This window comes from Besnoitia besnoiti, chromosome X, assembly GCF_002563875.1.
Source record: "Besnoitia besnoiti strain Bb-Ger1 chromosome X, whole genome shotgun sequence".
Lineage (NCBI taxonomy): Eukaryota > Apicomplexa > Conoidasida > Eucoccidiorida > Sarcocystidae > Besnoitia > Besnoitia besnoiti.
In genome coordinates this window covers 1,718,431-1,743,071 of record NC_042365.1, presented here as the reverse complement: position 1 = coordinate 1,743,071, position 24,641 = coordinate 1,718,431, and the positions used below count along the sequence as shown (strand labels likewise).

Below are 24,641 nucleotides of genomic sequence, written 5' to 3'. Positions count from 1 at the left end.
CGATTGTGATGAAGGAAGAGCGCTAAGACAACGTAGCATCTGTAGCCTCTTTATTCGTGAGCGTCACGCAAAAGATTGGACGAAAGAAAAGAGAACCATTTGAATGGCTACGGATGTTGCATGCATGCACTATATACCGACAGCAGGCCAGAGCGCACACCGCCAATTTAACGCTTGGTTCCGCACGGGGGGACAAGACAAGACACGGTGCCGCCCTGCCTTGAATGAGGCGTCCTTACAAGCCATGAATATGTAGTGGATTCGTATAAAAAATGCCAAAATAAAGACCGGAAACCCGTGTTTCTGTCTGAAGTCCTCTACCGACTGCAGCTGGCCTCCGCCGCAGGCCCTTCCGTATGAAAGGGCGTGGAGGGTACCAAGAGACGTCGGAGGTTGAATATCGACAGGTTTAGTTGACGCACGTGTGAGTGGAGTGCGTCTTGTGTCTCTGTGACAGTCGCCTGCTTATGTGGCAGCCATGGGAGTGTTTTCTGCAAGATACACGTTCGCCGTATCCAAACTGTCGGCGTAGGGCGGCAGCAGTGGTGTCAAGTTCGGCTGTGCGGCTCGATACAGCGAAGAGCCTGTTAATCTGTCCGGTGTGATGCACGACGGGTTGATGTGGGGAATTCTGTCGCCACGTGAAGGCGGCCTCTTTAGACCAACAAAACAAGCCGAATCTGAGAAAGTTTTCTTTCTCTGGCGTCGCCCGAACGCCGGAATCGACGAGCTTTGTTATGATTCCCCACTTGATCTGCGGTCTATCACGCAGTTGTAGTCCCTATAGTTTAGTACAACGAACACTACCGATACAACGATGTAAGGTGGCCAACAGAGGCTTCTCCTCGTTCTCACGCCTGCCTGGCCAGTGACTCGTACGCGATCACGCGGGGCGGGGGGGGGGGGGCGGCACCTTTGCATTATGCGTTCTGTACTTCGTTGGCTTTCCTATCTTTTTTCCTCTATATGGTCTACATCTCGCGCGAGTTGCGGAGTGGCATTGCTTTTTCTGACAGCCCCCATTCTGAGGGTCCGTCCAATCCACTCAGTTAGCTCTCCCACATAGCATGACGCATATGCGGTTGTTGTAAACGGAGAAGCCTTTTTCCGCATGCTGCTGAAGGGGCTGTTGAAGATTAGCACGTGTCACAGCTGACTCGTGCGCGCCAGTTTTCTAGGAGCTAGACTGCCCCGACTACAAGGAGGGCGCAGGAGGTCACTGCTTAGTTGCGAGCAGCATACACTGAATGAGACGCCAGAGCGGCAGGGGGGGGCTCTCCACAATATTTGAATCCAAGTCTCGATTGCCGAAAATGAAAGTGCGCAGCATCGATGTGAGGAGTCGAGACGACAGTTCCACGCTCGTAGGTCAAAGCATCGTAAAGCCGCGGGTGTACATTTGGCACAGCCGAATTTTCGCACACTACTGTTCAGCAAAACTGGGGCGGTGAGCCCATGCTCAGGAATGTGTCTTGTCGCCCATCTCTTCCCGCATCTGAAGCTCGACCATCCGCGAATGCGTCATTCGACAGCTGGTAGCGCAGCCTCGTGCCTCTGGGGCTTCTAAGTGTAGTACAATACGAAATTGCATAGGTAGAATAGAGGGGCGTGACCACTATTTTGCCCTCGGACGCGCCGTCTCAGGGGTTCCTCGTGGGCGGCTCGTTTTTGGTAAGGCCACTGCTGTGATGCCTACTGTTACGAAGGCATCGATCATATGTCGCACCGCCGTTGCGCCCGAGCGCATCACCCCCGTGATTGTGCACAGTCAGAGCAGCTAGAACATAAGGGAGTCGACTGAGACACCTCTCTGTTTCCGACAGCGAACTCATGAGTTTTTCCAACAGTGCAGGCTGGTGCAGGCTAGTGCGAATTGCCATTGCCCTGCTAGGGGTATGGCTTGAATTGGGACCACGGAGTGGCCGTGCAGATTTTGAGTCATAGAGCATCGTACTATTACCAGCCCCAAAGTGCAAGTGGGGCCTCGATTCTCCTTGGCGAGGAAGCGTAGAGGATCCGTTAGAAAGGCACTGTCCTGCATCTGGGGCTGGGACTGCCATTGTTTCCGCAAAAAAGCAGTTCGAACAGTTGAAATGGCCTTCGTAGATTTGGAGCGAAACGTCCTATTATTGAGGACACAATGCTTTCAAGTACTACTTTACATTAGAAACCGTGCAAGGGGAGCACCTTGCGCAATGTACTATGCGGGCTCGCGTCAGGAGCGAACGATGCAGAGGCAGGAAAGAACAGGACTGCTGCCGTGGCTACTGCTTGGTGAGGCCGGTCGAGCTCAGAGTCTGTTCTCCTGAGGAGGAGGAAGACAGCTGCATGGGAACGTCTGTTGGCTGAGACTCTTGATTCTGCGTTTCGGTCTAGACTTGTGGTATGGTGTTCCGTAAATTTATCGGAGAACACCGTCTCTTCTCTCCGCTTCAGGGGTCCATCACTTCTGCCTTCGCCTAGGAGACTTTTCAGGGTCCTACTTTAGAAATGCAGCATACGCTTCCTAGGGCTTTTTTATGTATGCGTATATATGAATGGTTCGGGACAGCACGTGGAGGAACGGACTTCAACAATGGTGTGAGCAATGTTCCAGGAGGCTGCAGTGCCGTGGCCGGCTTGAATACCATCTCCATCAGTGTGACGTTGCCCAGACAGGCAAATTCCTTTCAGCGTATCTAAATCTGCATCGCTTTTCTTGCTGGGTATGGAGAAGCAAAAGCTGCTGGCGTCGCTTAAAGAGGGTTCTCCCTTCGCTCTTGTGAAGGTACGGGTATTCACGGCTCGGTTTGTTTCATACAAGTGTTGAAATGCTCTCATTCTGAGCAGGAATCAATGGGGTGCTGCATCATTGACTAACTGAGCACCAGAGAAAGTATGGCAGGCATTCCCTCTCATCCGCTTCTCCAGCCAGCGGAACTTGGCGCAGAATGGCACGCAAAACGGGATCGCTGGCGAATGTTTTCTCTCGCATCGCATCTTCCTCTCTTTACATGGAACCTGTGCTGTCCCAAATGCCGAAGACCGTCCACTCAGACGGGGCTGTCATGCAGCGTAGCGCGATTACACATTATAGAAATCTCTAGTCAGTCCTGGGTTACGTAAGGGGGGAGCATATCTGCTGAGACGAGCTCCGTCTGCTTGTAAAATCCGAGTGCTTCCGCTCTGCATGCTGCAAAAGTGACGGCGAAAAGACGCCGTCGACAGAAAGACTTCGGGTTCGGTGGCGTACGAATGTGTATCAGAGGGGATCCTCAGAGCTTAGCGCCGATGGCGGAGAACAGGAGCCAGCCGTCTGCTGGATCAGTCTGCATCCGTCAGAAGAATACCTGCAAATCGGATACCTCTCATCTATTGAGTAAGCGCAGAACGGGGAGTGAGAGGAGCTCCTTGGGTGTTCGTCAGCAAGACTGTGGCGACAGTTTTCGTCGAAGGCATATACTGTCTGTCACGCTACAGTTCTGCACACGGCGGCCGTTTGGTAGTCGGAGTGCCGCGGTTTGTGGAAGAGACCCACACTAGTGCATGGCCATTTCATGGCTCTATTACATGTCTTCATGAGAAATCAAGAACTCAACTTCTGGCCTGGAGATCGTCTCCGAAACAAACGACGCCTTAAACCATCTTGGATTGCGTCTACGGTGCGCTAGCAGTACCCAAAGTTGGTTGGTTTCCCCGTCTTCGTACGTACAGGTGGAACGAAGAACAGACAGCAATCATCGATGTGAACGAAACAAGTGAGCGCGGTTACACGCCGCAAGTGGCCCAACCCTCGTCCAGTGATGAGGATTTTAACTTCGGTAGACGCCACGGTGGCCTCTGGAGGTCACATGGCTTCAGAGTTGTGCGGTTCTACGATGCCCGTGGCAGCACGAAAGGAAACGCAGGTACTTCCTCTCACTAGAAAGAGCGGCCTCACAGCATCCGTGATACACTGCTCATTGATAAATTGCTCGCTGCTCGAGCGAACCTCCCTCACGCAGTCGCTCCGAGCAAGCAAGACGCTCCGCAGGTTTCGGGCAAGGGAATCCTGAACTTTCTGAGTTTCAGTGTCATCTTTACACGCAGAAGGATTCCGAGTCGTCCCAGTCTCTTCGCGTGGCAAGCTAAAGCTTGATGTGCCCATAGTTCGCGGGTTATATTGTATACCAGTGCTGCCGCAGTCTGCCCGCCGCATGTGCCGTTGTGTGCGCGCGCCTTGAATTCTGTAGCGTTTATAAAGAGAAGCAGTGCATCTGTCTCTGCAGTCTCGCTAAAGGATGTGTCTGAGGTCGTCCCCACGGTCAACGGCAAGGCCAATGTTCATTCGCTGACGATCTTCACAAGCCGTGACGAGGTAGGGGCTGAGATCTGCTCTAAATTCTGGACTCTCGTTGCTTTCAGTCTCCGTAGAACTTAAAACAGCCCGTACAGAGTCGCTAAATGCACGTGCATCTGGTCAAAGTTTCCATCTGCGGGGAAGACTTGTCACAACAGATTTTGAGGGCGGTACCATTTGGCCGTAATGTCACTGCCACAATTCCTCACGGAGATATGCATTCCCCTATGGCCTGTGCGCATGCGCGAACGATTTCACAGCCGCTGTCAGTCGCTCAACATGTGTGCGATCTTTGTGGCAACTAATCGTCGCCGCGGCGCTTGGTCCTGCAGACGTTTGAGCTCTTAAGCGGCCGCCATGAAGACTTTGAGAATTGGCTGGAAGGGCTCAGGCTCCTCGTAAGCCGCTGCCCCCCAGCGACTCTGTAGAGTCCTGGGCAGAAGAAGATGCCTGCCAGTTTCCCCCTGAAGGGGGTTCCGACTCGTAAGCCAGCTTGGCGGATCTTTCCACAATAAGTATAGATGACCAAAATGAAAGTGAAGAGACAACACACAGACAGCGCACCACTCGGAAGCCTGGCAGAGCTTCCCGTGGCGCAGCCATGAGAGAAAGGACACTGCGCATCACGCAACTGACTCCTTACCACGATGTCCTCTGGTTCGCACTCGCTTTAAACAGAGGTGGAAAGAAATATTGGAGTTAGCAGAATGCAACAGATCGAGTGTGTTGTGTTCTTCCTTATGCCTTGGGCTGCCAATGCCGGCAGGTCCTTGATTGAGACACTCCAAGAGCAAGTTGTCAATCAAAACCATCTTATCGGCGACCTCTCGGGTGAGTTCACATCTTTGGAAGAACTAGAAGTTGGTGCCGGTCGCGACGGTAGTGCTCATTTGCGCGCCAGCAGGTACGAAACAAATAATGTGTATGTTTTCTCCCCTCCAAATGTCCTCTCGTCAGCGGAAGCTCTCCGGTTAAGCTCCCTCCAGTACCGCAGAGATGAAGCAATAGACAAAATCGTCGACGCTCTCCAGGTTTGCCCGCCCTCAAAACACTCTAAAGCGCAATGCCTACCCGAAAACGATTTGTATTTCGATAGAGAGGCCGATAGAAACGGCAGAATGTGCGCACTCGTCGGCATGTCCGCTGCTTGTATAATGGACGGCGAACCGTGTTTCTCTTAGCAGCCGCAGGTACGGTATCCCGTAGTGAGCACCATGTGTGGTAATCTTTGAGATACGTTCGTATTGATATTTATGACATTCGCGCGTTCGTTAGGCGCAGCACTACTTCCCGGTTTGCCGCTGTGCTTCTTCATGCGCGCAGAAGGGTGGATCGCGCGGGAGGGCGACTCCGAACGAGATTGTGTAAGCATTCCGGTGTCGGGGATTCACGTTTTAGCCTGATGTCACTGACAAAATTCATAGCTGAGTCCAAGAGCTGGGCCTTCCCGCGGAGTAACTCGTCGCACCTACTGCCATATCCTGGCTCGATTGAAGATGCTAAGAAACGCTTGGCATGGTTATGTCCGCCTCGAACATCATGCGGCCATCAAAATATTTGTATGTAGTTAATTGCCGCGTCCTACCCGCATGCCTTGTGGCACGATAACCAACCAAGCGCCTTACAGGAGGGAAGGGGGGGGGATCGCGGGGGGGACAGGGGGGGTCCCTGAAACATGGAGGGCTGTTTCTCTTCCAGGGGCGATCCTGGAGATTCCAGCGCTACCGATCGTTGCAGGCTCTTTCGTGACGTTTTCATGTTCCCAATTGCCCCGCTGCTGTGGGATTGTCTTAGCGACGAAGAGGTACATGCACTGAAGGAGGAAATTCGTGAGGTACGCTCCGTTACGGATGCTGAGTGTCTCTCGACTGTGGCACGACCAAAGTAGACGCGTGGTTCGTCCCTGGCGCTTGTTCTTCCTGGGGTTATGGGGGATGGAGATGAAAGATGCCCAGTCGCATTTCCTTGAAAGCCCGCTTGGGGTTCGCCCCGGCGAGCAACTGCAGCGGCACGAAACAACAGCATTCAAAGTAGTTGCTACCGCAGAGAAATCTGTACGTAGCACGCAATGGCAGCATGTCAGCACCCTCTGTTCCTGTCTCTCACACACGCTTGAAGGGGGGGGGCTACGAAATTCAAAGCCGGAAGATGAAAACTCTATTGCTGCACAGCGGCAGTCCGCCCCTCAACTCTGTCGCTGTCTACGCATATCGCGTTTGTGCTCCCCATTCTCGCTATGAGCCCAGCTGCGAGAGTTCTTGCGGAAAAAAGACAATCTTCTGCAAGAGTTCCAGAGTAAGCGCACTGGGGTGTCTGCCGTTGAGGGCCGCGAGAACCGCGACAGGCTTTGCATCCCCGCGTGGTTTGTGATAGCCGGCAAGATGTCAGAGCGGAGTGTCTGTGTTATTCCTCACGAAATTGGTTGAAAATCCATCGAAGGCGGGCTTCTCTGACAACTGGGGACAGGAAGAGCACCTCCGTGCCACATGGCGTCTGTGTTTTGGTCCTAGAGTATTACGATGAAACACAGGGCGATTTCCGCCGTTCACTGCACTTTCTCGCTGAGTCTAAGTTGGTCTTCGTGTGAAGGCTTCCATTTCACTCCTGGATGCGACAACGGTGTATCATCGGTTGACCTCGGCCGTTCACAATTTTGTGTAGCGAGTTCCTTTGCGGCGGGGCTCGATCGTGCGCGGCTTCGATCCCTGTTGCCCTGCAGGAGTCCTTCCCAGAGGACGCTTCCTCGCGTGCCCCAGCTCTTTGAGAGGGAACCGATCGGGCGGCTCTAAGCGTGGACACGCTGCTGCGCTTGCGCCATGCGCCTCGCTCGGCCGAGGCGCGCGGGGCCGGACGTGCCACAGCTCCTCTCCTCCGCGGCTGAGGCACTGCTATGCGCATCGAGGTGAGGCATCAGGCACGCCGGTCGGGCGCGCACCGATCTTTACGATTACACTCCTCCACCGCACTGGACTGCTTAAACCAGCTGAAAGTGTTGGATAATGAGAGCCAAGCCCTCGCTCGCGCCTGACAGTCTGCGGAGGTGTCTGCGGTTGCTGTCCCTTTCTGGACTGGCCAGCTGATGCCGACTGGGGCAGGCCCCTAGACTGCCGCGCGGCGGATAGCGTAAATCGAGCTGAAGGCGCGCACACCTGCCGGCGCGGCGCGGCCGCGCGCCAGCGGCGGGCAGCAGGGGCATCGATCCACGCGAATTACGACTACTTGGGCAGTGCATGCTGCGCGCATGAAGACACGGACTTCTGCAATGGCTGTCCGGGGAGCTCTCACAGAAGGAGTCGGAGCTGGAGCGAGAGTATCAGCAGCGTACATTCATCCGTGTACTACAGCGATAGTGCTTTCTGGGATGACCTAGAGTTCTCCAGGACGCAGGGGCAAGAGAGGGCGCATGAGCGCTGTTCCGGCGGCCATCGGCGACCCGCGCACGAGAGGGCGTATGTGTGCCGTAATCACGATTTGCACTGTGCCGAGCGGGATGCTCGCCTTGAGGAAAGAAATCGACAAGGCGGTGGCTGTGGGCAACGTCATCACTACAGCCACTCACCAAGAACGGCGAAGGAGGGTGAAAAATCCTCTCCTTCCAGGGACCCCCAAGCTGGTACCCGAAGCCGGCCGCACCATCACCACCACCACCACCATCATCGATATCACAGGCAGTCCGGCCGCTCTCCAGGGCACTGCTCTCGAGCCGAGACGCAAAGGAAACACAGCTTCTCGCGGGGTCGTAGCGAACCGCAAGACGTGGACGTGAGACCCGATGAGGTGCGCAGGGTGCCTCGTCGGCGGCCCAGCCGCCAAAACAGTCGTCAGCCTAGCCGTCAGTGCAGTCGACTCTCGAGCGATCAACCAAGCCACGCGCCCAGTTGTCACAGCGCAGAAGAGTATCTTCTTCGAGAGTGTGAAAAAGACTTCACTGCCGGCCCCGTCGTCAATGAGTGTCGAGAGTCCCTGGGTGTCCCAGCTCCAACCGGGTCAGATAGGGGGCGGCCTCTCAGCGGCCACAGCAGTCGGCAGCCAAGCCGAAGGAGCAGCTGCCATGGCAGCCGGCAACGCAGTCGAGGGACCACTCCCGACCATGGCGACGGTCTCCCTGATGGGAGGATGAATTCCCGCAAGAGCTCCTGCGGCAATAGAAGCCGGCACGACAGCAAGCAGCCTACCAGCCAGCATAGCGAACGCGCGGCTGGCGGAGTGGCGGCCGAGGTGGGGCCACAGCAGAGCAGGCAATCCAGTCGTGAACCGAGCCAGGCTCCGTTCCCCGGAGCCGAAAGCAGCGCCCGCGGAAGTCGTCACCAGGACGCGTGGCCGCCTGGAAGCTCCCAAGGATCCGTAGTTACGAGCCGAGACTTAAGCGTGCAGCCTCACTCTGAGAGCCGCTCTGTCGGAGGCAGTGTGCGAGGTAGCCGCTGTTCCAGTCGCGCGCCCAGTAGGCTAGCCAGCGGCCAAGAGAGCGTGGGGCACAGTCTCCGCGGCAGCCACGATAACGCGCCGGGAGCTATCATCCCCATCACCCATGTGAGCAGACCCCCCAGTGGACAGCAGGACTTGAGCGCTGCCCCACCTGCAGCGCAGCCCAAACCGGGAAGGCTCTTGGATCCCAAATACAAGCCAAGTAGCCGGGTCCCCAGCAGAGCAAGCAGCCGTGAACCGAGCTGCGCGCCGAGCCGCGCATCAAGCCGCGCCCCAAGCCGCCTGGGTTCGAATGCAGCCATCGCTGGACAATCCAGCAGCCACGCCAGCCGCCTGGCTAGCCGCGACCACAGTCGAGTCCCCAGCAGATCGCCAAGCCACCAGATCAAGACACCCAGCAGCCAAGGAATCGGTAGTGGAAAACCGAGTAAGGGGCCGGTGCTTGACAGACAGGCGAGCCAGTGTGTGTGCAGGCAGCAGGAGGTGGACAACGCTCGTCTTGCGAGAGGCTACACAGCATCTGCGTCACATTCGCAGCTGCCCGAAAGTGCTGACGAGTTGGCTCGCCAAGGCAGTCAACACATACGCTGCGACGAGACAAATCAGACTTCGCGCCAGCACAGCGGACAACATCCCAGCCGCACGCAACGCCGCCAGCCGTCCAGGCAACGGAGTCGAGAACCAAGCCGCCAGCCCAGTCGCCAGCCCAGTCGCCAACCGAGCAGCCAGTCGCATGATCAGCAGGGTCCGATGGAACCCGCAGACTGGCCTCACGAACCAGAGTTTGGGAGCCGCCTGATGAGCGGGCAAGCTCGATACTACACGACTCAGTATGGAACCACAAACCGCATCAGCCCCCGACAAGGCGGCAACCGCCAGCGGTGCCGCCAGCCGAGCCGCCAACCAAGCAGCCAACCCTCATACCAGCCCATCACCAGCGCAGAGCCGCTCGAGGACTACGTGCCCAGCAGACAGGCCAGCCGGCAGCGAAGCGGCCGCCAACAGTACGAGCCCAACACAGAGATGGACTACGCTCCCAGTCAGTCTGCGAGCTGGCAGCTCAGCCGCCAAACATGCCGGCAGCCCAGCCGCCAACCAAGCCGCCAGACTAGCCGCCAGCCGAGCCGCCAACCAAGCAGCCAACCCTCATACCAGCCCATCACCAGCGCAGAGCCGCTCGAGGACTACGTGCCCAGCAGACAGGCCAGCCGGCAGCGAAGCGGCTGCCAACAGTACGAGCCCAACACAGAGATGGACTACGCTCCCAGTCAGCCTGCGAGCCGGCAGCCTAGCCGCCAACCAAGCCCGCAGCCCAGCCGCCAACCAAGCCGCCAGACTAGCCGCCAGCCGAGCCGCCAACCAAGCAGCCAACCCTCATACCAGCCCATCACCAGCGCAGAGCCGCTCGAGGACTACGTGCCCAGCAGACAAGCCAGCCGGCAGCGAAGCGGCTGCCAACAGTACGAGCCCAACACAGAGATGGACTACGCTCCCAGTCAGCCTGCGAGCCGGCAGCCTAGCCGCCAACCAAGCCGGCAGCCCAGCCGCCAACCAAGCCGCCAACCAAGCCGCCAGCCGAGCCGCCAACCAAGCAGCCAACCCTCATACCAGCCCATCACCAGCGCAGAGCCGCTCGAGGACTACGTGCCCAGCAGACAGGCCAGCCGGCAGCGAAGCGGCCGCCAACAGTACGAGCCCAACACAGAGATGGACTACGCTCCCAGTCAGCCTGCGAGCCGGCAGCTGAGCCGCCAACCAAGCCGCCAGCCTACCCGCCAGCCGAGCCGCCAACCAAGCAGCCAACCCTCATACCAGCACATCACCAGCGCAGAGCCGCTCGAGGACTACGTGCCCAGCAGACAAGCCAGTCGGCAGCGAAGCGGCTGCCAGCAGTACGAGCCCAACACAGAGATGGACTACGCTCCCAGTCAGTCTGCGAGCCGGCAGCCTAGCCGCCAACCATGCTGGCAGCCGAGCCGCCAACCAAGCAGCCAACCCTCATACCAGCCCATCACCAGCGCAGAGCCGCTCGAGGACTACGTGCCCAGCAGACAGGCCAGCCGGCAGCGAAGCGGCTGCCAACAGTACGAGCCCAACACAGAGATGGACTACGCTCCCAGTCAGCCTGCGAGCCGGCAGCCTAGCCGCCAACCAAGCCGGCAGCCCAGCCGCCAACCAAGCCGCCAGACTAGCCGCCAGCCGAGCCGCCAACCAAGCAGCCAACCCTCATACCAGCCCATCACCAGCGCAGAGCCGCTCGAGGACTACGTGCCCAGCAGACAAGCCAGCCGGCAGCGAAGCGGCTGCCAACAGTACGAGCCCAACACAGAGATGGACTACGCTCCCAGTCAGCCTGCGAGCCGGCAGCCTAGCCGCCTACCAAGCCGCCAGCCGAGCCGCCAACCAAGCAGCCAACCCTCATACCAGCCCATCACCAGCGCAGAGCCGCTCGAGGACTACGTGCCCAGCAGACAAGCCAGCCGGCAGCGAAGCGGCCGCCAACAGTACGAGCCCAACACAGAGATGGACTACGCTCCCAGTCAGCCTGCGAGCCGGCAGCTCAGCCGCCAACCAAGCCGCCAGCCTACCCGCCAGCCGAGCCGCCAACCAAGCAGCCAACCCTCATACCAGCACATCACCAGCGCAGAGCCGCTCGAGGACTACGTGCCCAGCAGACAAGCCAGTCGGCAGCGAAGCGGCCGCCAACAGTACGAGCCCAACACAGAGATGGACTACGCTCCCAGTCAGTCTGCGAGCCGGCAGCTCAGCCGCCAAACATGCTGGCAGCCGAGCCGCCAACCAAGCAGCCAACCCTCATACCAGCCCATCACCAGCGCAGAGCCGCTCGAGGACTACGTGCCCAGCAGACAAGCCAGCCGGCAGCGAAGCGGCTGCCAACAATACGAGCCCAACACAGAGATGGACTACGCTCCCAGTCAGTCTGCGAGCCGGCAGCTCAGCCGCCAACCAAGCCGGCAGCCCAGCCGCCAACCAAGCCGCCAGACTAGCCGCCAGCCGAGCCACCAACCAAGCAGCCTACCCTCATACCAGCCCATCACCAGCGCAGAGCCGCTCGAGGACTACGTGCCCAGCAGACAAGCCAGCCGGCAGCGAAGCGGCTGCCAACAATACGAGCCCAACACAGAGATGGACTACGCTCCCAGTAAGCCTGCGAGCCGGCAGCTCAGCCGCCAAACATGCTGGCAGCCGAGCCGCCAACCAAGCAGCCAACCCTCATACCAGCCCATCACCAGAGCTAGGGGTTACGTGGTTGGGGTTTGTGCAGGTCCGTCGGGGCAGCAGCTGATTGATGAATCGGGCTTTCCAGCCGACACCTCTGGAATGCGCAGCGGGCGATCAGGTTTGGATAGGGGCATCGAGGCCGAGAGGACAGCGAGCCAGCGGCAACTCGGGGGCGCGGCTGCGCGAGACGACCAGGTGACCAGCAGGACGGCGCAGAGACAGGAGGCGTACCATCGCAGTTTCGGCGGCTCCCACGCGGTGAGCTACGCACCGAGCTACGGCGATGAAGAAGGATGGTGGAGATCTTCTGGAGGAGGGTCCAGCCCGCAATCCGGATTCCGAGGCGGACTAGAAAGTGCAGAACGCAGCGAGCGGCAGGGCTCCTTTGGAGTCGCGCGACGGCAGAGTGATGACTCGAGCAGTCTGACAGACCTCCTGCCCGATATTGACTGGGAGGAAGACCTGCCATCGAAGACGGGCCTGGACAGCCAGCGAGTCCCGTCAAACTGCGCAGCAGAAGACGTGCCGCAGCCTGTTCCTGATACGATGCTCCTACCAGAAAGGCAGCCGAGCCGGCTTCCAAGTCGTCAGAATGTGGAGGGGGAGATGGCCGAGCAGAGGTCCAAGCTGCTTTCTGCCGCTGAAAGTCGGAACTGCAATGTACCCAGCAGCTGCGGCGCACAGTGGAAGCCAAGCGGGGGGCCCATGAGCTGGCAGGTGACAGGCCCCGACCGGATGGACCCGCAAACGAGCATACACGGGGGTCTAACGTGTAGACAAGGAAGCAGCATGCAGCCCCAGTGGGCGCCACACGGAGGCCAAACTCCTGGTATCGGCAGCAAGCACTTTAGCCGTGAACCAGGGAGTGAGAGGCCGGAGAGCCTCCAGCACGCTCCCTCCTGCGACCGCCGAGGCATCACCGAGCCACAGGTAGGAGCCTCGAGTCGGCAGCCCAGCCGGCAGCTCTCGCAGGCGGCGTCTTGTGGCGATGTGGGTTTCCAGGGGTCGCCCTGGAGTCACAGCGAACAGCACGGATACCCTTCACGAAAGCCGATGCTCCGCTGCAGCCCTCCAAGCTACCGGGCAGGCGAAAAGTTCCCCAGCAAAGTACCTAGCCGCCAACCCAGCCGTCATCCCGACACTTACGGCAGCAAGCAACCCAGCAGGCAAGTCCCAGAAGTCCTGGCAAGATCACCAGATCAACAGGCGCAGCTAGAGTCCAGCAGACTCCTTAGTCGTCAAGCCAGCGCGACGCCAAGCCGTCAGGCCAGCACCACTCCGACCGGGCTTCATCGGCCAGAAAGAAGCAGGGAGCCTAGCAGACAAGCTAGCCGGCAGCGTAGCCAGCAGTGCGTATACGGCCCCTGCTGGCAAGCAGCCGGCGGGGAGTCGCCTGAACAGACGATCGTGCAGCGGAGCTCGCATTCTGGAGAACCTATCGGCATGAAACCGTCCAGTGGTTCCAGTATACAGATCAACAGGCAACTGAGCTACCAGCCGCAGGTAACATCTGGTAGACAGGCGACCTACCGCGATGCAGCAGCGATCCGCATGCGGTCTGAGAGAGAGGCTCTCGGTGATCTTGGCGCGCAACCCAGAGATCCGAAGAGCAGCAGCAGCAGACAGCCCAGCAGGTCGCCTTCTTCTCGGCAGCCAAGCCATTGCCCCAGCGCCGGCGCAAGACAGCGCAGCGGTTCGCGCGAAAGAGATGAAAGGGGACAGAAGTCTCTGATGGAACAAAAAGGCCCCCAAACTCCTATGCCCAAAAATAATTTGCTGCTGCCCTCCTACGCTGGTGGGCTCAAGCTACAGCGGAGCTTCCAGACGGTTGACCGCCAGAACGCCGCGGCTTTGTACAGAACAAGAAGCGATCGATCCGCCGCGAGGACGGAAGAAAGTCCATCTAGGCGGACAGGGCAAGAGGTCCATCAGCCGCGCGTAGGTCCAGTGGTCACACCGTCGAGGAACGCGAATGGAGCACAGAGCCAAACTCCTGGAAGGCAGCCCAGCCATCGGGTTGCAGACGCAGAAGACTACCCATGCAGCAGACAGCGGAGCCGCCAGGCTCATAAAGCACCGGATCTTCAGGACAGCCAGCACCCGAGCAGACAGCTCAGTCGGCAAGCGAGCCAGCAGCCAGTTCACGCATTTGAGCCTGGATTCTGCGGAGGATCCCGTAAGCCCAGCCGGCAGGCTAGTTTTCATTCCAGCCGCGGGCCCAGTCGACAGCCAAGTTACCAGCTAAGTCACCAGCAAAGCTACCAGCCAAGCAAGCAGTGTGGCAGCGAACATGACGGAGCTCCGTGTGGGATAATTGGGGAGCAGAGGTCAGCAGGGGCTTGTTCGAAACAGGCGAGCCAGATCCGCGAGGACGTCGTGGTGCGCGCGGCAGCTCGTCATTTGTCTGAGAGGCTTCAAGGCGTCCAGGCGTCCCCCGGCGCGCCGGATGTCCCACGCAACCGGGTGGAGAACGCGAGAGCGGACGCGGTTCAGTCCAGTAGTCCGACGAACCATGACGTCATGAGAGTTCTTCGGCAGATTCAGCGGTCGTCCACAGATCCTTCTATCTCTCAGGTGGCGCCACCGGGAGCGCGGGGGCCAGAACAATTCTACAACGTAAGCCAGAGATACGGTTCGGTGTCCGGCGGTGAGCGGAGAAGTTGGCTGTGTCACCGAGATGTCCCAGTAAAATGTCTCAGCCATGCAGGCGGTCGTTTTACACACTTCTGGTGTACTTTTGGTTACTTTTGCAGGAGCCCGCGGCCGCTTGCGAGTCTCAGCGAACGGACACCAATGTGTCTTTGACAGAGGAGGAGGAGGATATGGTGAAAGAAATCGTGGAACAGGTCATCAAGTACCTGAAAAAGAAGGTAAGTGTGCCCCTTCAGCGTACCTATACGCGCTCTGTGTAACTCAGCGAGTCCACGCCGCAGAGCGCTCTTCGCAAAAATGACCTATGTTCCAAGTTTTCATGATACGGGTTATCACTTTCACAATGCTGTAGAGTACTTTGACTTTTGTCGCCCAGACTTCCCTGAACCGCTTCTGCGGCGTAAGTGGCCCCGCCCGCTTCTTTGAGTCAGCTGTGTCCACGCGCTACGTTAGCACAGCTCATGTCCCAAGTTGTCTGCAAAGGGTTGCTTCGCCCTCATGCCTGTAGAGAAAAGCGGGTAAATGAAAAGCGTCGACAACGGCAACGTCTTCAGCTAGTCCTCTACCAGCGCTGGGCGACATCTTTCCGCGGCGTCGACACACATTCCCGCGTTTCAGCCGCTCTTTTCTTTCTCACGTAGCAGATAAAACGCGGACTCTCTATTTCTGAGGCATTCCCGCCCCCATGGCAAAGACACTACGCAGGTTGTGCGGTCCTGCACAGCCACACCTTGCCACCTGGTGGCGTGCAAAATCGGTTCCCTCGTCTGCTGAATCGATTCCCAAAACAAGTGAAGTCTCCACTGAGCTGGGGAAGAACTGCGACTTGAGATGAAACGACACAAGGGAGGATGGGGCTGTGCGGTTACTTTCGTCTCGTGCTTAACTGTACACCTCTTTCCGTTTTGCACCGCCAAAAGCCGCCGAGGGGCACAGCAGCGACAGGAGGGGCTCTATTGTATGTGATGTTGTCGTACATCAGTATCAATCGATTGAACAAGGTGTCATGTTTGGTCTTGTGGAACGGCTCCCGGTTTCCGGGGCGACAGGTCACCATCACCACCAACCGCAAATGCAACCATCAGAGTGCAAGAAACCACAGAGTCTGCCCATGGCAGCCGAACAGTAAGGCTCACCAATCCGCGCCACGTGCACTAGGCGTCTCCCAAGACTGTCGTTGGACAGACCCGGCAATGGCTCTCAAGGCCTCCACCGGCAGTTCGGCACTGCGACAGCGGAGGAATTGAGGCGCATCTGTATGAACACTTCAAACATACATACGCGGTCCCTGAGGTGCATCCGCTTGCACATCGACGCATATGGAAGTATTTTAACGAAAAATGGCTTCTAATGGAAAGAACGGACAAAACACCAAGTGTCGACGCTGTCAGATATTCACAAAAAGTGACTATGCACGAGTGGGTAGAGTCCTTTTGGCTCACGTGTGCCCGGTAAAACTGCAATACGCAACTTGGTCAGCCGATGAAAGTGAAGACGGCAAGGTGTAGAAGGAGGTTGCAAAGAAGGAAGTCCGCGAGTGCCCTCTCCTCAGTCAGTTTGAAAATTGGCTTGTTCGTAATCTGAAAGCATACGCAAGGAACGCGGTGCGCAGAGTGACCCACATGAGACGAGCCTTGGAACACGTGAAACGCGCTGCGGAAAGTGCATGGTTCTACAGTTATATATTGTGGAGAACGTCATACAGAGAATCAGGATTCCCAGCACTCTCAGCATACGACCGTTCACGAATGGCTTCACTCGAGCATGAGGCTCCCGTTGCGTACTCAGGCGCGCACATGCAGGCAGACAGGGGACAAATGTATAAGCAATGTCCATATATATATAGGCATTTTGGCTTGCTACAAAGAGGATAGAATCGCTGTGGCGCTCGAGTCCTGTTTCCACAGGATCAATACTATCTTACTGAGAACTGCACTAGAGGAAACGTATGCAATTTTTTATTTAGCACATCAAACCACCACAGCAAAGGCCGTAATGTCGTAAGGTACAGAAGACGGCTCCCAATAGGTCTGATGCATTGTACCAGCACCCTGCTGGGCTCAGTGACATCGTCAGCACGCCGTTCCTTCTCCGCTCCAGTTGATACCCATAACGCTAATTGCTGTCTGACTTCGAAACGAAGAGAGACGGGGCTATTGGTGAAGGCGGATGTTCATTGTCTGTGGCGCTGTATTGCGGCGAGAAATGTGAAGCAGCAAAGTAAACAGAACTAAGAAAACTCGATGGAGTCACGCCGCGGGCAGAGAACTACTTGCCAAGCTTGTTTCCATGTGCGCATACCTGTATCCTCAAGCAAACTGTTAGGACAGCGGTGCCGGTGCAGGAGATGAAGGCAGATAGAAAAGCGTTGAAGGGGAAGTTTGTCCGGGTGAGTGCCGCATACATGACAAGCAGAGAAGCCATGAAAAGTAAGCAGGCGCAGAAAGCGTCCATCATGAGGATCCGTGGTGGATATCGCTGTACATACACCCGCCTAACTTCCTGGAAAGCGGTGAGGAGAGTAGAGCAGCAGCCACGGGAAGTTGACACATCTTTCAAATGCAGCGCACAGTCATCGTCCCGCCGATGCCCGGTATCCAAAGAAGTCTTCGCCGCTGGCGAGTCTGAATCTTGCTGGTCTCTTGACACATGCGCTGACGCATATGACGCTTCAGGAAGACTTTCCGATGTCCTTCGGGGCTGGCCAGCCAGCACGCGTGCCCCCGACCGACTTTGCTTCCCCATGGCGACGAGACGAACGAGTATGGAAGTCTTTTGCGCGGTATGGGACGGGACCCGTGCCGCCAGGTGCACAGCATATACAAACCCAAGTGAATGTTTACCCACGGGCGTTTATATGCAATGAACAAGCTGCGTCGGCTGAACTCCTTTACGAGTGTCGGCCTCGTGGACGACGCTCCAAGTCGAGTCTGTTATGGTGCCGTGCGCAGCAGAAAGACCAGCCCTGTGATGAGCTGCCCTCGTCTTCTAATCTGGATAGTCAGTGTACGGAGAGACAAAAAAGAAGTGAGCTGGTCCCTTGCTTTCCCAGTGTTCAGTCATCTAGGTGCCCTACTACGGTAGGCGAGGAGATATTAACAAAACTTGGGAGAGAACTGCACGTACCCATTTCGCAACTAGCACATTTGTAAGCAAAGAGGAAGAGAAAAAGGGATACAGTGGAGCATTCCGATTCCACCTCTAGCATTCCTTCTTCTTGAGCTTAAATTCAGACACTCGCCTTGCGGCTTTGCACACATGCATGTGTGCATGCGGAAGACCTGACTCAGTAGCGCCGGGAGAAGGCCTGACTCAACCGCTCCCGTTGTCGCTTCGAGTAAATGCCACCTTTTCTAATGCGTTTCGCTGGAGAATTTAACATTCTCGACGGCATCCGGTCTTCTTCGGAGGACATGCGCATCCTTTCACGCTGGCGACACACTTAGAGGTGGATCGCAAGCAAGGCTTCCACCGGTGAACGGCTGCCTGAGGCATGGAAGCGAGCATTCTTCAAAAGTGGTACGTGTGGATGCGACGGAGAATGAGCCTGCCGGTATGGCCCCAACGGTTTTCGCCAAAGTCTCGACTGTCGCGTTTGCTACAGCCGTTGAACCGGGTCCTGTGCTATATAGAAGTGCCACTTACAGTTGTCTGCCGCCGCCGCAGTGTGGTGTACATGATTCACGTGCCAAGAGACGTCGCACAAACTCTCAACTTGAGACGAAAGCATGCGGAAGCCCCCAAACATACGAGCCATGACCACGAGCTGAATGCCTGAGCATACGACGTTCACCCACGCCATTAGGCCTACTCTCATCTGCCGTCCACCGTCCGAACTATGTGCTACCGCCTCGTTTCCTATTCGCTTATGTAAAAACTTGAACGTCCAGCCGTATGTCGAATACCTGCATGCGAGTATGCGTATGTGTTGATGCCGCTTCGACAACCCGACTCGCGCTGGGCAAGAGGAGCATGTGCTGGAAGCATTTTCGTTTTGACTCCATTTTGCACCAGGGCCTCTGATGGATCCCTCCTTCTTCTGATACACGTATATACGGCGACCTGAAATCTGTAAACCGCATCTCCGTCGGCCGCCACGTCCCTACAGAAGTCATAGCTGCGCGAGCGCTTGAATATATTTACAAGTACGCTTGGTTTGTGCCTCAAACAGCCAACGTCAGCCCACTTGTAGTTCAACCCGTTTGGGACTGGTCTCGGGAAATAAACAACACTCCATCCCTTTACGATAAATCCCATCAAAGTCTCCCGCGTGTCGGTTCGACATTTCTATTGACGCTTGTTTCTTCACGTATACAGTGGTGACCAGTGTGGATATGTCTGTACCTTGACATCTGATTCGATATCGCCCGAAACGTAAGACTGGAGATGGCAAAAGTGCATATCCAGGTGCCTACATATCCGGAGAAGTGTCATATTCCGTACAACATATATATGTATATTTTGTACGCAAGCCATATCTGTGCACATTTTGATAGGCGTCCATGGCGGCATACTGTTTGGACGCCGGCTGAGGTTGGCGACATGGCTGTCTGTTAAAAAGGCCGTGAACAGAGTGGATTTAATTTATTATGTCGTGCGACGACGGAAGCAACGGAAATGTGTCAATTGGGTCTAAACAAAGCCAGCTCTTTTAAAACCTTCCACAAAACGTGAGAACCGAAGAAGACACGTTGGAATGGCTAAGAACATGTGGGGACATCCACCAACTCGGGCCTCCACGCATGCCGTCCAGACCACACCCGCAAGACGCTGCAGTTAGCTTCCAGACGAATGGAAAGGCGCATGGAAGGGCTACGCAATAAAAGGCCTTCCGAAGTTCAGAAGGCCACCTTGAACTTTTAGCCGATCTGCGGAAATATCTTTGCGTTCATAATTGTATCGGGAGACGACAGATGCATGCATCCACATACATACCTCGGCGTGCATATAAATATATAGATGGCGTATCGTTTATACGTGTCGTTTCGCGTATTAAAAAATATACAAGATCGCTCTACTTTCTGCGGAAACTGGACATCAGTGCGTCCCGACGGGAACCGAGGCGGGCGGAGGGGGAAGGGGGGAGCCGGGAGGGGGAAAGGAAAGGGGGGAGGGGGGGAGGGAGGGTGTTGAGACCACCGCCACCACAGTCGCGTGACAACGGTAGCATCGCATCGTGTACAGAAACTTCCTGAGCTCCAGTTCCATTCGTCTGGCTCTCTTTCGCAAGTTCTCAGCCCGGAAAACAGCAGCGCGATGCTCACGCTTCAGTTCTTCACTTTCACGTCGCAGATCTTCTGCATCATCTCGACGAACTCCTCGAAGTCAACCTAGAAACACGCCCGGGAGACCCACGGCCGAGAAATTAAAGTTCGAGTGTCAAGGCAGGTGCCCGTCACAGAAAAGTACCTGCCCCTCATCAGTCTCCCCGAACACAGAATCGCGAGACTGGCTTGGGCGTGTGCATTGACATATGCATATATCCGCAACTGTCACAGCACAAAGATTGCTGTTTCAGCTAGATGGAACGCAGATCCGATTTCGCAGGTGTTCGCCAAACTGTTTCACGTAAGGCTGCACTACACACGTCTCAGTCCACCGAATTCCTCACCTCTCCGTCGTCGTTCTTGTCACACTCCTGCAGGACCTGATGCCAAGTCTCGTCGTCCACTTCCGTCACACCGAAGAGCTGCAGCGCAACAGAAACAGACGCTGTGATGAAAAACAAGCGTAAGTGCGACTTTGCCCTGCCGCTCAGCTGCTTCGCAAAGAAAGGCATAGATCCTTTCAGCCGCTGATCTTCACCCCGCCAAGTCTCAAGCGCCCTCGCGGCCTAGCCGATGGCACAGAATGCCGACGTCAACATACGGACGGCTTGAAGTGCCGCTGTTCCCTCTAGTAACAACTGTCTTGAAAGCGCGTGAAATCGACACACCCACACGAACTACGGTGGAAGACGGTGTCTGAGCGGACACACTGGCAAAAAGAACTCACTCTGGCAAGCTCCTCGTTTGTGATTTTGCCCGAGCCGTCGCTGTCGAACTGCTGGAAGGCGGCGAGCAGTCTCTCACGAGACAGCAGAAGCTGCTTGTCCATGCACACCGTCACGAATTCTGAAAACACACACACATCACGCACACAAGTAAGTCATACAGGTGCATATATATATATATATATATATACACGCGTCTGAGCACATATACTTAAATATATATAAATGTCTGGCTACTGAAACCCCCCCGTGCGTGAGGGTGGGTATAATAGGTTTCGCATCCAACGGTGACGCAGAGCAGAGGGAGGCTGGATCTGAGCAAACATATAAGGAAAACGTGATCTCGCCTGCAAGACGATGTATTATGAGTGAGCAGCCTTCTCTTCTCAGCGTGGCCCTTACCGGAGTACTCAATGTAACCGTTCCTGTCGAAGTCGACAGACTGGAGAATGTGATCCACTTCCTCCTCAATGTGGGCGCTGTCGAGATCCGAGACGGTGTCACCCTTCCACTGCGCGAAAAAGCACGGTCACACTGCAGTCAGTATAGCGACGCGCCGACACACTCGATACACACAGACAGGCATGCTGCCTGCGCGTGAGTCGCTGAGCATGAGACAATGTGTCTGGAAGGCAGCCCCAGCGATGCAGCGGATGCACGTGTCCCACGCCGGATTTCTGCCTCACCTGCAAGAGCTTCTTGTAGCCTTCAATGAGCTCCTTGCGGTCAAGCTGGCCGTCGCCGTTCTTGTCGAGCTCTCGGAAGATCTGAGTCAACTCCTTGGTCTCCTCCAACGTCGTCAGCTTGCTACCCATGAACAGCATCGCTGCCTGGGCGAGTTTCTGCGACGACCTGAGACACGTGAAAACATACGCATTGAACCGCGATGTTTATGCTCGCGCGAATCCTCAGAGCCACGCAGCACACACGCGGGTCTCGTCCCCGCTGGAGCGACTGCAGGTGGGCATCACCACGGGGCGCCTCGGAAGTGATGTGCGCTCAATGCGGTCAATGAGAAGCTCCCGTCGCCAGACGGGGGTGCCCCCTGGGTGTGCGGGTGCCCGGTAGGGCTTCTACGGGCTTAGGCGAATGTCGGAGAGACCCCAGCATGTAGGCGCTTACCCCACTCATGAAAACACACCACGTTGAAAACCTAGATATCCCACACGCTACCGCAGACCAGCCTCAACAACGTACTGGAATTTCTTCATGTTGCCGAGGGCGCCAGTAAGCGCGTGCTTGCCGACGTCAGTGTGCTTCTGAGACGAGAACTTAACAATCCATGGATGGTTCAGGGCCTCCTCCGCAGAAATGCGCTTCGCGGGCTCGTAGGTAAGCATCAGCTTGACGAGCTGCTTCGCTTCGTCAGAGACTTCGTTCCAGTCAGGCGGGTCAAAGGAGTACTGCAAAAAACCAGAGAAAGGCGTTGTTGTCAACATATATGTATATCTATATATATACATTCGACCGCCGCTGTCCCTCCAGTGCCATCACTGAGGCGTACAGAGCCGGACGTGAACGAAGACAAAGCCTCACAGACGCCTTCGAAACTATTCCTACCTTGCCTTTCTCGACTCTCTTGAGGATCTCCTGGTCGGTTTGACCGCCGAAGGGCGGGTAGCCACACAGCAGGATGTACAGAATGACACCGCAGGACCACACGTCGCACTTCTCATCGTACTTCTTGCGCAGAACTTCTGGGGCGATGTAGTACGCCCTACAAAGGAGAGTGAAAGAACACACCGTTTCGCGCCATCTCTTCACCAGACCGGGAACCCAGCAGCCTCCCTGGGCCATAGCGGACTCGACTCAGACAATGTGCTGCAGCCCCTGCGAATCTAGGCGTGTTTCGTGTATGCTTGAAGGTATGGCGATTTCTCAACATGAACGAGGGCAACAGCAGTCACGTCTATGCACAAAGAGTAAGATGGATATACACGTGTAGGTCCCCCCCTCAGCGTTGATCAGAAAGGACATTCGGGGGGGACGCGAAGCACGGACGTCGTGACTGGAAGGCTGATTCGCGTTTCTGTCGTTTCGCATCCACGGGTACACCACAACTGGCGCTGCAGCCGTCCTCCCACTTACGTTCCGAGGCGTTCCTTCATCTTTCCGCCGACTTGGAAGTGCGCAGAGAGACCGAAGTCGACGATCTTGATGAGCGCATCTTTGCTCTTGGACTCAAGAAGAAGGTTCTCGGGCTTCAGATCGCGATGCACGATGCTGTGCTTGTGCAGGTAGGTCGTGCCAGAAAGTACCTGTTTCATGATGACGGCGGCATCGACTTCGCTAAATTTCTGGCGCAGGATGATCTCATCGAAAAGCTCGCCGCCGCGGTACGCCTCCATCACCTGTCGACACAAGCAAAAACACGTGTCTCCGAGTGAACAACCGTCCGCAAAAAAGACATCACACGGCAAACAAACTGCGAATCTGCGACGAAAACACAGCACATCATTGCGTGTGACATATATATGCGAATATACATACATATGCATATATATAAACATACACATACATACATATATATATAGCTAGGCGGGAAGAGAGAGATGCATAACTTCATATACTGCAAACCTTGATCTACCCCGCGAATCGTGCAGGCACAACACACATATGCAACCCCGTGTGTGTCCATCGGTTGCCCGCAGGTGCTTACGAGATAGTAGTTCCGTTTGTCCTCGAAGAACTCGTAGAGCTTCATGATGTTGGGGTGATCCAGCTGCTTCAGGACGGCGACTTCGTCGAGGAGCGCTCCGCTGTTGCTTGTCGTGGTCACGGAGGACTTCTTGATGATCTTGATGGCCCGCTCCGCACCGGTCAACTTGTCTTTGCACAGCAGCACCTCTCCATACGCGCCACTGCCCAGCTTCTTCACGCGCTGATAGCGATCGGACAAGTGCGCCTTCTGCTGCGTGATGTACATGCCTGGAAACAAGCGGCCCCACGCACATGCGCATCCATGTCTTCTAAAATACATCTGAGCAGCTGGTGAAGACACACGTGGGTCTGATAGGCCGCTGAACTACTCACGACCGGTTATGCATTGCACCGGCCGCAGCTGGTAAAGCTGCTGCTGCTGGGTGCATCACAAGTCCTCCGCCTCCAGCCCAGAAGACTCAAAGACGATGAACTCGCGCAGACGAAAGGCGACAAAGCCCCTGCCATTTATGAGAGAAAGATCGAGGGAAGAGGGTACACAACGCTCCCTCTAAGCCGCCAACACAGCTACACGTTGCTGGAGCTGAGATCTGATCATTCCCCTCCCTCTTGAAGCAGCGAAAAGCGGGCGCAGCCGGCTTTCCATTCCCCCCTGGAAAACAGCTATATGTCGCGAAGGAGGCGCGCACGGCTCTGGCTGCACCGCAGAGAGCCGCGAGACGCCTGCAGCCGAGGCACCGCTACGCGAGAACGCCTGATCTGTTGCAGGCACCTGGTGAAGCCTAGCCAGGGCAAAACGGGTCGGAAGCGTGTGGTGTGCGACAGGAGTCGAAGACGGATGCCAGCGTCTGGGACACTGCACAGCTCCGGGCGCCGACCCCTTACCTTTCACCCTCCGCCCCTCCCCCTCCTCCGCGCGGTGATGGCGTACGGTTTCTTTCAAAAAAAGCACCCCGCTGCGTGTGGTGCCTACCGGGAGTCATGGCCATGGCGTTCTCTTTCTTTGGCTCGGCCGGAGGCGCCTGCTCCGTCTTGGAGGAGTTTTCTCCAGTGCCTGAGGGCGAAGACATGCCCTTGTTCGGGCCACCCTTCTCTCCGCCGGCAGTCGTCGACTCATGCTTTTCGCCGTCGGCTCCTCCGGGACCCTTAACCTTCTTTGCTTTCGAGTGTACGCACCCCATGGTGGTGAGACCTTGTTAAATGAAAGCGGACAACGCGTCGTTCCTCGAGCGAGCTCAAACGTTCGCTTCAAGAACCCTCACCGCAAATCGACTACAACTGGCAGGGCCAGCGAGGAGAGACAGTTTGCAGATTCGCACACGGAAAAAACGGGAGATGACGTCGAGATCT

The 24,641-nt window shown here is 56.5% G+C and overlaps 3 protein-coding genes across 3 annotated transcripts; 1 reads left to right on the top strand and 2 right to left on the bottom strand.

Moving 5' to 3' along the window:
- Window positions 1-2,707: 2,707 nt before the first annotated feature.
- Window positions 2,708-14,898, top strand: BESB_018010 (uncharacterized protein; the record flags this gene model as incomplete). The annotated part of the gene is made up of 14 exons (XM_029360516.1): window positions 2,708-2,767; window positions 3,246-3,358; window positions 3,694-3,737; window positions 4,248-4,336; window positions 4,710-4,801; window positions 5,085-5,149; window positions 5,276-5,349; window positions 5,642-5,682; window positions 6,113-6,152; window positions 6,565-6,613; window positions 7,038-7,220; window positions 7,395-12,916; window positions 12,989-14,602; window positions 14,740-14,898. The coding sequence occupies 14 exons, from the start codon at window positions 2,708-2,710 to the stop codon at window positions 14,896-14,898; spliced, it is 8,145 nt and encodes a 2,714-aa protein (XP_029216492.1).
- Window positions 14,899-16,186: 1,288 nt separating this feature from the next.
- Window positions 16,187-17,092, bottom strand: BESB_018000 (DAD family protein; the record flags this gene model as incomplete). The annotated part of the gene is made up of 3 exons (XM_029360515.1): window positions 16,187-16,218; window positions 16,563-16,573; window positions 16,911-17,092. The coding sequence occupies 3 exons, from the start codon at window positions 17,090-17,092 to the stop codon at window positions 16,187-16,189; spliced, it is 225 nt and encodes a 74-aa protein (XP_029216491.1).
- Window positions 17,093-19,905: 2,813 nt separating this feature from the next.
- Window positions 19,906-24,472, bottom strand: BESB_017990 (calcium-dependent protein kinase CDPK3; the record flags this gene model as incomplete). The annotated part of the gene is made up of 10 exons (XM_029360514.1): window positions 19,906-19,968; window positions 20,250-20,327; window positions 20,633-20,751; window positions 21,033-21,141; window positions 21,317-21,482; window positions 21,828-22,033; window positions 22,191-22,347; window positions 22,719-22,981; window positions 23,290-23,558; window positions 24,265-24,472. 10 exons carry the CDS (start codon window positions 24,470-24,472, stop codon window positions 19,906-19,908), a joined length of 1,638 nt encoding a protein of 545 aa, XP_029216490.1.
- Window positions 24,473-24,641: the final 169 nt, after the last annotated feature.